Source organism: Copadichromis virginalis, linkage group LG17, assembly GCF_057382275.1.
Source record: "Copadichromis virginalis isolate Kocher_CV1m ecotype Utaka linkage group LG17, C_Virginalis_male_GT1.1, whole genome shotgun sequence".
Lineage (NCBI taxonomy): Eukaryota > Metazoa > Chordata > Actinopteri > Cichliformes > Cichlidae > Copadichromis > Copadichromis virginalis.
In genome coordinates this window covers 13,782,573-13,795,741 of record NC_140634.1, presented here as the reverse complement: position 1 = coordinate 13,795,741, position 13,169 = coordinate 13,782,573, and the positions used below count along the sequence as shown (strand labels likewise).

Below are 13,169 nucleotides of genomic sequence, written 5' to 3'. Positions count from 1 at the left end.
TTATATCAAAAGAGTAATAAGCACGGGCAAGACAAGTGTCATGTGCAAGTTTTCTCAAATCATTAAATCACTATTATCACCCCAATTTGCCTCAAACATGGATCATCCCATGTGCTCAGTTAACATTAATGTAATCGGTGACTTCTCTTAAGCAAAGTCACTCCACTCATATATTATTATGGATTCAAAAGTGGCCAGCAAATGAGCCCATAATAAACTATTCCATAAGTATCGTAATCTCTTATTTGTTTTACTAATGTCACTTGTCCGCCTCTGCCGAATCCTCCACAGCATTCTCAGAGAAACAAACATTAGCAATACACATTGACTGTGGTCAGACGGAGGTCAGACACAGGTCAACAGGTTCCAGAGGTGCCATAAAAAGACCATAAAGTCAACCATCCCTTCTCGTGGAAAGAATGTCATTCACATATAAACCCAGAAATCCTATAGTAAAAAAAAACATTAACTAATCCTCTTATAAACCACATGATCAAACAAATGATTAATCAACTGCTGTAAAAAGAAATGTAAATGTTAGCGCTGCGCAGGTGTGTACACTTTCTCACAGTTTCTTTTACCAGTCAGTCAGCTTTCTTTCCTTTCACTCACGCATTCATACATTCATTCTTTCTTTCTTTGCTGATAGTGGAATCGATTGTCGCATTTAGTTTCCACTCTCAGCAAAATGACGTCATCTCAAAAATAAAAAAAACTTTTAGATCGGATTACCTCGCTGAATCCTTTTTCAGGCTGGGACATTCATTTAATAATTGTCCCAAATAAGTGGCTTTCTCCTGAGCCCATTTTAATGTGGAGAAAATGCACTTGTAACGGCGTTCTCGACAGGTCGTATAGCACTTTTAATTCCCGACGTGCGGATCTGCTTAAAGAAAAGAAATAGACAAACAAAATCAGTGCCTGTTCAAAAGATAAAAATGAAAAATAACAGATTATCAAACCAAACTTTCAGTGCACTGTAAAAGTATCAAAATAAAAAGGCCTTGTTAAGTCATGACACAAACTCCTCATCTCAGGAGGGTAAATCATACCATTATACTAATCGGCAAGCTCGACTTCTCAACAGGAGAAGAATCATCAGCTAGATTCACTCCAAATCAATCATCAGCTGCACAACACACACATAAGCCTAATGTGTCTTATTAGCTATGAGTTTAATCACCAGGTCTTTGCATCACACGAGGTGACTTGGACAAGATGATAAACGGACTCACACACTTAAAATGTTGTCTAATCTTCATGAGTTATTTTGTGTTTGTATTAGTAGGGTTAGTGCATGTTCTGTTTTTATGTATCCTTTTATGTACCTTCCCCCTTTTTTTTCTGAAACAAAGCTCCGTTCACTCCAAATTTTGTTTCAGAAACAAATGAAAAACTCTGTCATAGTCAGGCACAGCTAAACCCCAAATGCTTGCAGGTTACCATCGGCAACCACACTGTGTGTTGTTAACCCCTTCTACAAATGCCCTCTCTTAATGTGTAACACTTTGTGTATGATTTTTTTTTTATCTCTGGTGCATATTATCTGTATGTGTCGTGTCACTTTCCATTTTTTTCTAACAGTACACTTGCATACCTGAGTGCTTGTCGTCCTCCCCCTTTTGTGGTGGTCTGGACACTGTGTCAATCTTCCACCTCCAGGCAGTCGCCTGTCTCCCCGAATTCCTTAACCCAATTTGATTGCCCACACTAAAACAGCCGCCTCAGTCATCTTCTGCTCCTTTTCATCTCTCCCACTTTTCAGTCCAATGGCAGTCAGCTTTTTCAGCTTTGTCCCGTGTCACTCTTTGTCCCACTGTCTCTTTTATTGCCATCTCACTCCAAACATGGCAAATGTCAAAGTCCTTCACACACAGTGAGTTTGCAGCTTGCTGGAAACGCATCTCCATCCATCCAATCTAGATGGTGGTTCTTCTCTTTCTGATGCCGTTTGCCCACAGCGCTGCTGGACCTCTCTGCTCAGAACTCTGGTATTGTCTCTTGGACTCCTGTCCACTGTTGATGTTCATGCTTGTGCTTCTGAAACTGCACTCGGTGTCTTCAGGGAGAGATTCGTTTCCTTGGAGCTTGCTTGTTCGGGATGAGGATGGGAAGCTGCAAAACAATTCAGCCAAAAAATTCTGGCTGGGTGTTTTCTATTTTTTCTAATGATTTCAACCTATAATTTTCTTCCGACTGCTGCCCGTGGAGAATTGATCCAGTTCCGTTCCCCACCTGTAAACGACAGACTGAGAGACTTTCATTATTATCCTCACTGCTTAATCAACACACATCTCTCTCTCTCTCTGTTTTTGTGAACCGTCCTTTCTTAAAAGCAGAAAATAAGATTGTAGTTGTTCTTGGTTGATCAACACAAAACCTTTTTCCTATAATTATTTTTCATCTACAATGTAAATTTTGTCTCTTTTTCACTCTTTTTTGTTTGTATTATTATTATTATTATTATTTTAAATAGCTGGTGACCTGCAGAATCACCGCTCTCACAATCAAAAACAATTATTTTTACACAGCGCACAAAAACACTGTGACGTCAAACACATTCACACTCACTTTTTCATCTGCGTAAATAAATCACATAGCTGATATGTACCATGGTGATCCATAAATATGATCACCAGTTTATTTAACTATTTTTCAACCCAACAAAACAAATAAACAAAAACATAATGCTGATGTTATGAACACTCTACACACAAGTCAAGATGCAGGAAAACTGCTCACGGAAACGCTGCACACTCCAGTTATCACAGTTCTGTTTGTGTGAATTATCTGCTTTCATTATTAATACCAGTTTATAGGTTGTTATCCTTTTTATTATTAGTTTGAATGCATTAAAATTAAGTTGTAATTTAGCCTTTTGTTTATTTTACTTTACTCCTCTTGCATTTATATCTATTCAGTCGGGTCTGTTTCCAACCATTTTTTAAACTACTTCAAACTACTATGATCTCTAATTTTCACTGGGTGAGGGATTATTATGTTCTTCCTAGTCTGAACTGCTCTCTTCACCTGAGCTGCTATCCTATTCTGAGTTACTGTCTTCTTTGTTTCTTACAGTCACGTACCAAATGTCCCTCTTTTCCACACCTCCAGCATGTAGTGTTAAAGTCACTGTTTGGTGTGTGTGTGTAGCCTCTACCTCTTGCTCTTCCACTATGCATTCCTCTCTCTTTCTTTTGGATTAGTCGTGCTCCGGCTTGCTGTTTTTCTAGACATTTCTCATCAGGTGTTAATTTTACTTGTTTATCCCCCATTTTCAAAGATTCTGCTGGGCCGTCACTGGCACGCTTGACTTCAGGGTGGTTTACTGATACGGCCTTCGACTTCACCCTAACGGTGAAGCGGTATCAGTTTTATGAGATGAAACTCAACCGTTCTCCTTTGTCACCACTACGTGAGCCTCAGCAAAGAAAACAAAAAATGGAAGTAGTTCAGCAGCGTATTGTGCTGTAAAATCAACTTACTTCCAGACACATACACACACATAGACATTTGCGCGCTAATTTGTCACGAGATAATTTCAGCTACCTCTAAAACTGGTCAAAACACAGTTCCTTCTGGCGAACTTAAACCTATTTTATCACATTTCTTTAAACCTTTGCGGCCGTTTTATATACTCAACGTGTTTTCATTTGTTAAACGTATTTTTAATTTGTCACGTTACTTTAAATCTTTGCGGCCGTCTTTAAATACCAAATAGTGTTTCTCACCCCCGATGTCCCACTGACGGTTCGGATCACCAGACTGAATCCCAGCGCCGTGGACCTGGTCACCGGCCCAGACTCGAATTCACGCTCTGGGACTCTCTCCTCGTCTGAGAGGGCTGTGCACAGACTTCGGTGCCGGCTCCCCACGGCGTCAGGAATCAGTGCTGGATCCTGGAACAGAGTCACAGATAACAATTCTGATATATTCTGATCCGGCTCGAAGGACCAAGTAAATGTTAGGGAAAATGTTCTAAAACACTTCTTCAGTAAAGACTCAGAGAAGAGAAACACACAGAACTTCTTGCTAGCAAGGGCAGCCTCCACTCTAAGAGACTCCAGTGAGAGAACTGCCCCGGTCTTTATTTATACTCCATTGAGCGTGTGTGTGTGTGTGTGTGTGTGTGTGTGTGTGTGTGTGTGTGTGTGTGTGTGTGTGTTGAACAAAGGGTCATATAACCTAAAAGCAGGAACAACATCCTTGGTCATAAAGAGGGTAGTCTTCCCCCACACCCAATGTATGGTTTACCAAAGATAACACAGTGAAACCATACAAAGGGTAGGAAGCTCTACCAAACATCAAACAGATCTTCAAGTTAGGATGTATCTACAATAAAACAAGGTACGACCTCTCCCATGCTCCCAGGATGTGGGGGGTGAACCAAGCCTGCTAAAAATCACACATCCTGTCACTACCAAATAACTACAAACAGCATCCTACCATAAGCAAACTTATATCACTAAAAGATTATACTGACTACTAAATACAATTTTCCATTGACAGACCCCCTCTGTTTAACATTTACATGCTCCCACTGGCACAGATTATAAAGAACAACAAAATAAACTACCACAGCTATGCAGATGACACACAAATATATATTACAATGTCACCAGGAGACCAAGGCCCTGTACAGGCTCTTGGTAAATGCATTGAGGAAATTAATGACTGGTTGTGCCACAATTTTCTCCAGCTAAACAAAAACAAAACTGAGGTAATAGTCTTTGGCGCCAAAGAAAAACGATTACAGGTCATCAGAGAACTTCAATCTATACACCTAAAAACCACAAACCAGGCGAGAAATTTGGGTGTAGTGATGGATGCAGACCTAAACTTAGAAAAACACATTAAGACAATAACAAAATCAGCTTACTATCACCTCAAGAATATATCAAGGATAAAAGATCTGATGTCTCAACAGGACCTGGAAAAACTAGTCCATGCATTCATCTTTAGTAGGCTTGATTACTGTAACAGCATCTTTACAGGTCTACCTAAAAAAATCAGTCAGACAACTACAGCTCATTCAGAACTCTGCTGCTCGAGTCCTCACTAAGACCAAAAAAGTGGATCACATCAGTCCAGCTCTGAGGTCTTTACACTGGCTGCCTGTCCGTCAGAGGATAGACTTTAAAGTTCTGATGCTGGTCTATAAAGCTCTGAATGGTTTAGGACCAAAATACATCAGTGACCTCCTGACCCAGTATGAACCTTCCAGATCCCTCAGGTCATCTGGATCCGGTCTTTTATCAGTTCCCAGAGTCAGAACCAGACACGGAGAAGCTGCATTCAGCTTTTATGCTCCTCATATCTGGAACAAACTCCCAGAAAGCCTCAGATCAGCTGAAACACTCAGTTTATTTAAATCCAGGTTGAAGACTCACCTGTTCTCAGCTGCATTTGAATAAAGCACCAAATCCACACTTTTAAGCTTAAATTTCAAAACTAACATTTTAACTACTTTTATCTATTGTTCTGATTTTATCTGTTTTGATTTTATATACTGTTTTGTTTGTTTGTTTGTTAATTAGTTAGTTTATTTGTTTGCTTGTTTTAATCAATTTTAAATCATGCTTTTTATTTATTTTAGTTTCTAATGTCTCTGTAAAGCACTTTGAATCACCCTGTTGTTGAATTGTGCTATACAAATAAACTTGCCTTGCCTTCCCTTGCCTTGCCTAAGAGAGAGTTCTAGATAAGCCCTATGGGAGTGTCCCCAAGAGGGTCATGGGCCCCCTATTGATCCTCTACCTAATCACACAAGCAAGGTGTGAAAACAGAGTAAGGTCACAATCAACCAAGGTCTCAGGGGAACCCATTGTGAAACCTAGCCCCACCCTATCATGCGATGTACTGAGGTCAAATGGTCCAGCATTGAGTGGGTGTTAAGGTGTCTGGGAAGGGATCTAAAAACTGGATTACAGATGGCAGACAGTTGGTGCTGTAAACCACCACCTTTGTTCAAAGATGGTTGGGTTGTTCACCATGGACATAGATGGCTTCTTTCACTCCTCATCTTAAAGAAATCCAGACACTTTCGAAGCTCCTTAGACTATGATGACCTGGATGACTGAGAACATTCACAGACATATATAACTGAATTATATGCTGAACAGGTGACCTCAAGACTGGGTGATTTTTTGAAGTCCAAACATGCTGTTTGTTCTTATGAAAAAAATCATGGCATAAGTACATGTCCCACACCCTTTTCATTTAGCATTTAATGCTACAAAAAAGAGTGAACAATGACTTACATTTCTAAAATGAAATGAATGACAATTGTCTCCTGTTTTGTGTCATTCAGACTTATGTCTGCATTTGAGTTTTTTGTGAACTTCAGTTTGCGCGTCATTTGTCTTTTTTGTGTGTATGAGCCTAAATGCTTCTTTCTAATTTGTCAAACTGGCAGAATATACACAGCAACTGTGTGATTAAAGTGAGAATGTTTTTCTGAAATAATTTGTTTTTAAATTTAATAATTTTAAAAGTGGCTTTGAAGGAACGGTAAAAGTTGTATTTTGCATTTTGCAAGATGTTACATTTTATGAAATACATATGCTTCCTTTAGTTAATAATATTAAAAACTATAGCTTGCATTTTCATAGCTACACAGATGATACTCAGCTTTAATTATCAATGAAGACAAGTGATACAAATCCATTAATTAAACCATAAACATGTCTTAAAGACACAAAAGTGTAGATGAGCTTTGATTTCATAATTCTAAATATAGACAACACTGAGATTATTATATTCAGAACTAAATATCATAAAAGATCATGTTAGATACTGTGCTTTGAAGAAACACAGTATCTAAGGAGATACTTACTCTAAATCACATTTCCTTATCTGCCATAGTATCACTGTGAGAAATCTTGGAGTTTGGTGTGCATTCAATCTGAAAAAGATATCCTTCTGTCTGCACAATAAACCTGTTATGGCAGCAAAGGCCAGTGTGTGAAAATGGACCAAAATGCAGATGCAGGCAGAGGCAAAAACTGGTAGGTTTTCAATTAGACTTTATTTATAGAAACACAGCCTTTTTGAGTGCTAAAAAGAAACTTGGTAAGAAAACTGGGGTTCCTATTTTCTTCAGTCACTGATGAATAGTAAGATGACCTAGCTTTACGGAGCTTTTTATAGTGTAATAAACTCTTTACAGGTTGCAATGAAAATCTCCCAAATTAGCTAGATACATTTTTGTGAATAATTAGTTAATTTGGAAGCTCTGGCACTGTGCTTAAAACTATACGCAATGTTCATCATTCCGACTTTCCAAATAAATTAACAGTTGTAGCAGTATCTTTGCAATCTGTTTTAATACTCTGGTTCAAACATGTTGCTAGAAATCCGCTACCTGGTACATGTCTTGCCAAAAAGGGTCGAACCTACAGTATTTACTTATTTAATTAGAGGTGGAAAAACTCCATGTGCTGACAGGTAGGCAAGAATAAATAGTTATTAGTGTTAAAACTGGTCTTAATTACCAGCTATACAAACAGTGCTCCCTGCCTCCAGAATACAATTTTATTCAACTATGCAATCAGGAGATTATTAACAGCAGATACCCAATTTATACATTTTCTATATTGTTTCTTGAGATTGTGCATCAATTGTGGAAAGCCTCAGTCTGCCAGACAGAAGATTGGCTTGAGTGAGTCCTGCAGAAGCACAGACTGCAACTGAGCAGGCTGTTATGATAGGCTAGAAAGAGGCTAGCCAGACCACGGAGACAAAGGGTGCCACTGAGGCGCACCCAACACCCACTCCCAGAACAAGAATCTTGATGCCATACTCAGGCAGTAGCCCTGAGAGGGCTCCTGCTCCTTCATGAGCGAAGCAAGTGAGTGGAGGCAGCCAGTAACTCGAGAGGACCAAAATGGATGACAGATTGGGTAGAAGGCCTGAGTAGATATGGCCCTGTGCAACCTAGCCAGAAGCAAATCTTAGAGTCCCTGTGGATGCAGCATCTTGAACACTGTGATTCAAACATGTAAACAAATCTAACCAGGCAAATCCCACAGGATGGAGCTAAATGAAAATCAAGGACAATTTCTTTATAATTTTTTTTTTTTAATTATTGTTAGAGAGAGGGATTTTTACCAACCCTCTGAGGGTGGTGATTTCAGCAGCGAGTGTTTCTGCCTGCTTCTGACTAAATCTTTCTAAAGAATTTCCAAGAGTGTCGGGTACAGGTTTTTAAGGATTTTAGGGATTACCAAATCCAGATTATTAGGGTTTTAAATAGTAAGGATGGTAAAATGAAGCTTTATGAAGCACTGAAATGTGTAATGAAAAACTGTTCATTAATCAAGGTTTTCAACACAGTCGTCTTTAGTGCCATCTTGTGACCAAAAAGACAAAGAGCAGTTTGAATCTACAAATGAAAAAGAACTGCTTCATTGTGGTTGGTAACTCTACCAACAGCTACTGTTTAATATCATGTGACAATTCTGTGTGATATCCAGTGTTGGGACTAACGCGTTATTGAGTAACGCATTACAGTAACTACGTTATTATTGCGGTAACGAGCACGGTAACTAGTTATTATGCCAAAATCAGGAACGCGTTACTCGTTACTGGGATTTAGATAGGGTCGTTATTCGTTACTTTGTGTGTTGCGTTTGACTTACCTCGGAAATCGGAACACGAACCTGGGAATAATGTCACACTCGAGTGAACGGCGTTCTGGTTAGCCTCGTTGGAGAAGTCTGGATTCCAATATGGCGACACCCTCAAAAATGCTTGTTTTGCTAGCCCTCTACAAAAACAAATTACTACTAAACACATATGCAGCTCATCTGCAGTCCCGAATTTCCGAGTCCCAAGTACAAAGGAAAGCACCACGACTGCAGTTTCCGTGTTGGACGTAAAAAGGGCACGTGACACTGTGACGTAAGCTACAATCATGGCGGCAGTCGAAGATGGTCCAGGCATGGGTTTTCTGTCCTGGAAATATTCACATTATTTCTCCTTTCTGGTGGTAAAAGACAGGAATATTGTCGTAAACTGTACTCTCTGTGGAGGTTCTAAAACTCTTTCGACATCAAAGACTAGCAATTCTAATCTGATGAAACATCTTCAGAAACAACATGCATCTACCAACTTAGTTGGAAAAGAACCCGAAGGCAACGTCGGTGACTCTAGCTCTGTTGACGCTATTCCAGCAAAACAACGAAAGCTTGATTTTGGACAGCCTGCTGCACAGTCCATCACCCAGCCCCAGCTACACAGGCTGATTGTCAGGTATGTTGTGGAAGACATGAAACCCATCTCAACGGTTGAGTCCCATGCTTTCAGACAACTGATTAGTCATATACCTGTGCGAGGGAGAGCTGGGAAGGCACCATCCAGAAAGACATTTTCCAGTTTCCTAGACCAAGAATATGCCAACATGGAGTCAGAGCTCAAAAATACACTTGACATGGTAGAATACATCTCCACAACAGCAGACATTTGGACTGTGCATAATAAAAGTTTTCTTGGTGTGACCGCGCATTGGATAAATGCACAAAACATGAAATGTGAGAAAGCAGCGCTGGCATGCAGGCGATTTCTGGGTCGACATACGTATGACAGTATTGCATCTGAGCTGGACAACATTAACTCATCTCATGGCCTATCGTTTAAAATCACATCAACTGTAACGGATAATGGCTCCAATTTTGTCAAGGCTTTTAAAGTGTACCAGCCACCACCTGAGTCAGATGACTCTGAATATGAGGAGGATGAGGTGACTTTTGTTTCGATTGGGGATGTGCTGCAGAATGGTGCTGATGATGCTGATGATGCAATTTCTTTACCGCCACATCAGAGATGTGCATCGCACACAATGAATCTTATCTCTTGCACTGATGTGGAGAAGTGGCTATTGTCTGAAGCTGCAACAAAAACCATCTACAGAAGTGCCACCACAAAATGTGCAGGGCTGTGGAACATGGCCAGTCGTTCCACAGTGGCTGCTGAGATTGTGGAAGGCATTATTGCAAAGAAGCTACTAGTACCTTGCACAACAAGGTGGAACTCGTTCTATTATGCTCTGGAGAGAATTTCAAAGATACCTGTGGTGGAGCTGAACACAATCTCATCCACATTACAGTTGAAATGTTTCAATGAGAGGGAGCATCAGTGTATCAGAGAGTACTGTGCAGTCATGAAACCACTTACTGTGGCACTGGACATTCTTCAAGGAGAAGACCATTGTTTTTATGCCACACTCCTACCCACACTGGAATCGCTGATGACCAAGACTCTGGCTATAAAAAATGGTCTGCAAATTCTTGTTGGGCTACCAGATACAGTTGTCCAGGTAAGAGATGATATTTTCATTTGTGTTTATCTTTAATGAAATGTTTTACTCAATTGCTTTTTATATTGTGCTGTGCTGTTCACATGCAAGTGAATGCTGTTACAGTTACAGATACTTAACCCCAATAAATAAATAAAATAAATACAGCGTAGTAAAATACACACTATTTACAAATTAAAATACATTCTATATAAAACTACAGCATGCTGTTAATGTTTAATTAATTTAATGTTGAAACAATGCATACTTTCTCATGCAAAAATGTTTTTTGCACTTTTACTGTGTCGTTATTACTGGCAGTCAAAACAAGGTTTGCACATGTCCTTGGAAGTGAAGATGCTTTGCTGGCTGCTGTGACACTACCAAAATTTAAGCTTCGTTGGCTACATGACCAGGCGCGGAAGGACCTCGCAAAGGCACGTCTGCTGGTAGAGTGTCGAAAACCTCTCCCTGAAAGCTCATCAATGTGGCTGAAGTAAAAGAAAGAAGAGTGGGCCAAAATTCCTCCACGCCAATATGAAAGACTCAGAAGATTGCTGTTCTTGCTCCCAAGGGTGGCACAACCAGTTATTACATTTAGGGCTCAATTGCTTTTTCACACAGGGCCAGGTAGGTTTGGATAACTTTGTTCCCTTACTAAAAGAAATCATTATTTAAAACTGTATTTTGTATTTACTTTATTTTTGCAGGAAAGAGGGAAATACATATTGGTAAGGTTCTCTTAGGGAGCCTCTGATGGCGCTAGACCAGCTGTTTCTAGTTCTTGTTTCAAGAAACATTTTTTAAGAAACATTTTTGCTGAGAAAAAACAGTCCATTTTAAGTCTAAGAAGAAAGAAAACAGCATTACTTTCCAAAATACCAGTATATTTTCCTTAATTATTACGCAGCACAGCTGTGTTAGCTCACCTTCAAGCAATTCATAATGTCAGGTGGTTTAAAGTTCACATACACATAGAACAGAACACATACATGCCTACAAGCAATGTGAAGGAGAGGGGTTCATACTGTGAATTACTTTACTGCTCAGCAAACATAACAAAACTCGTAAACTTCAATATGCACACACACTCATGAAGTCTAAACACTGTAAATTAACCTTTAAAAGGCCAATTCTAGCCCCATAGCTATTAGACCTTTAAACACTGCTACCCAAGCAATACACACACGCACACCCACCCGCGCACACACTCACACGCACACAAACATGAATAAACATAAACACAGAAAAGCCATGATTGCGAGTGAAATTCTATTTATGTAACACACACACACATGCACAACCACACTATGTTGTGTAATGGAAATATTCTTTCTGCAAAATTGGGTAATTAACTGTAAAATGAACTGATGTGGATAAAGAAGGTTACTGACTACTTCACTCTGAAACTTACCTTCAATATGGCACACTCCTGCTCCGGGCCATCTCTAAGTGAATGTGTGTGCATGTGTGCATTATTGTATTTATAATGAAATTCAGTGTTGGGGAGTAACGGAATACATGTACCGCCGTTACGTATTTAAAATACAAAATATGAGTAACTGTATTCCGTTACAGTTACCGTTTAAAAAGGTGGTATTCAGAATACAGTTACTTTGTTGAAATAAATGGATTACACTGCGGTACTTTCCTGTTTCATTTTGTCGCGGGTCAGGACTGTTTGGGTTTTGTTTGACAGCTACGTTCTGTTGTTCCAGGCGGCAGCGCTACGGTTGCCATGGTTACAGGGCGACGCTCTCTCTCTCTCTGCGACTGTGTGTTTCCTAGGTGAGAGAGCGCCTTTTCGTTGTTGTTGTTGTTGTTGTTGTGCTAAGCTAACAGGCAGAATGCTACAAGCATAGCTCTAAAGAATGTAGCATCATGGGCAGTGTAGTCCGTGTTGCAGAGAGAATGGACTGCCATACACGTTATGGGTCTGTGAGCGCGAGGAGGGAGAGAGAAAAAGGGGAGTGGAAAGGTAGGAGTTGTCATCGAGGAAAAACGGGAGCTGGAAGCAGGTAAATATAATAATAACCACTTCAGCCAAGCTATCAAGACTCGACTGTACGTTCGTGTTTTCCTCCGAAAACAATGTTCCGTTGGAGCAGTCTTTCAACGCCTCTCTCTGTCTCTCGCAAGAAAAGTTGACCCACACAACAAAGTAAAGCTAGTTTTCGGCTACGAGCCGACAGGGGCCCCGCCGTATTAGTCAGAGGTCCCTTTACTACAGTTCGGAGTCGCGGACCTTCAGTAATAGTAATAAATCACACGGCAATAGTACATTCACGTTGTTGTAAAAAGCATGATAATATATTAAGTAATCCAAAGTATTCAGAATACGTTACTGTCATTGAGTAACGTAACGGAATACGTTACAGAATACATTTTGGGGCATGTATTCTGTATTCTGTAATGGAATACATTTTAAAAGTAACCTTCCCAACACTGATGAAATTAAAAAACACTGTGGTAGGAGTAAGAAAAAGGTAAAAAAAAAAAAAAAAAGGAAGCCTAGAGTAATTTGGGAATAGTTTTAACCTGTACTCATTTATATACTGTAATGCCAAGTATTCACAAGTCTGCCTTTACACACATATGAACATGAGTGAAATCCCATTCTTAATGCATTTGGTTCAATATGATGCTGGCCCACCCTTTGTAGCTCTAACAGCTTCAACTCGACCATTCTTCCAGAAGTGCATTTGTGGGGTTGAACACTGATGTTGGACGAGAAGGTTTGGCTCACAAATTCCACTGTAACTCATCCCAAAGGTGTTCTGTTGGGCTGAGGTCAGGACTCTGTGCAGGCCAGTCAAGTTTTTCCACAGCAAACTCGCTCATCCATGTCTTTATGGACCTTACTTTGCGCACTTGT

General features: G+C 39.9%; 1 protein-coding gene across 1 annotated transcript; it reads left to right on the top strand.

Annotated features, from left to right (window-relative positions):
- The first annotated feature begins 8,914 nt into the window (after positions 1-8,914).
- LOC146689096 (uncharacterized) lies at positions 8,915-10,672 on the top strand. Its single transcript, XM_085437559.1, has 2 exons — positions 8,915-10,315; positions 10,616-10,672. The coding sequence occupies exons 1-2, from the start codon at positions 8,915-8,917 to the stop codon at positions 10,670-10,672; spliced, it is 1,458 nt and encodes a 485-aa protein (XP_085293685.1).
- The last annotated feature ends 2,497 nt before the right edge of the window (positions 10,673-13,169 follow it).

Bases quoted from the DNA above. Each gene is read 5' to 3' on its own strand.
- LOC146689096 (XM_085437559.1), top strand. From the start codon at position 8,915: ATGGCGGCAGTCGAAGATGGTCCAGGCATGGGTTTTCTGTCCTGGAAA. The intron at 10,316-10,615 runs GTAAGAGATGAT...TATTACTGGCAG, and splicing joins TACCAGATACAGTTGTCCAG to TCAAAACAAGGTTTGCACAT.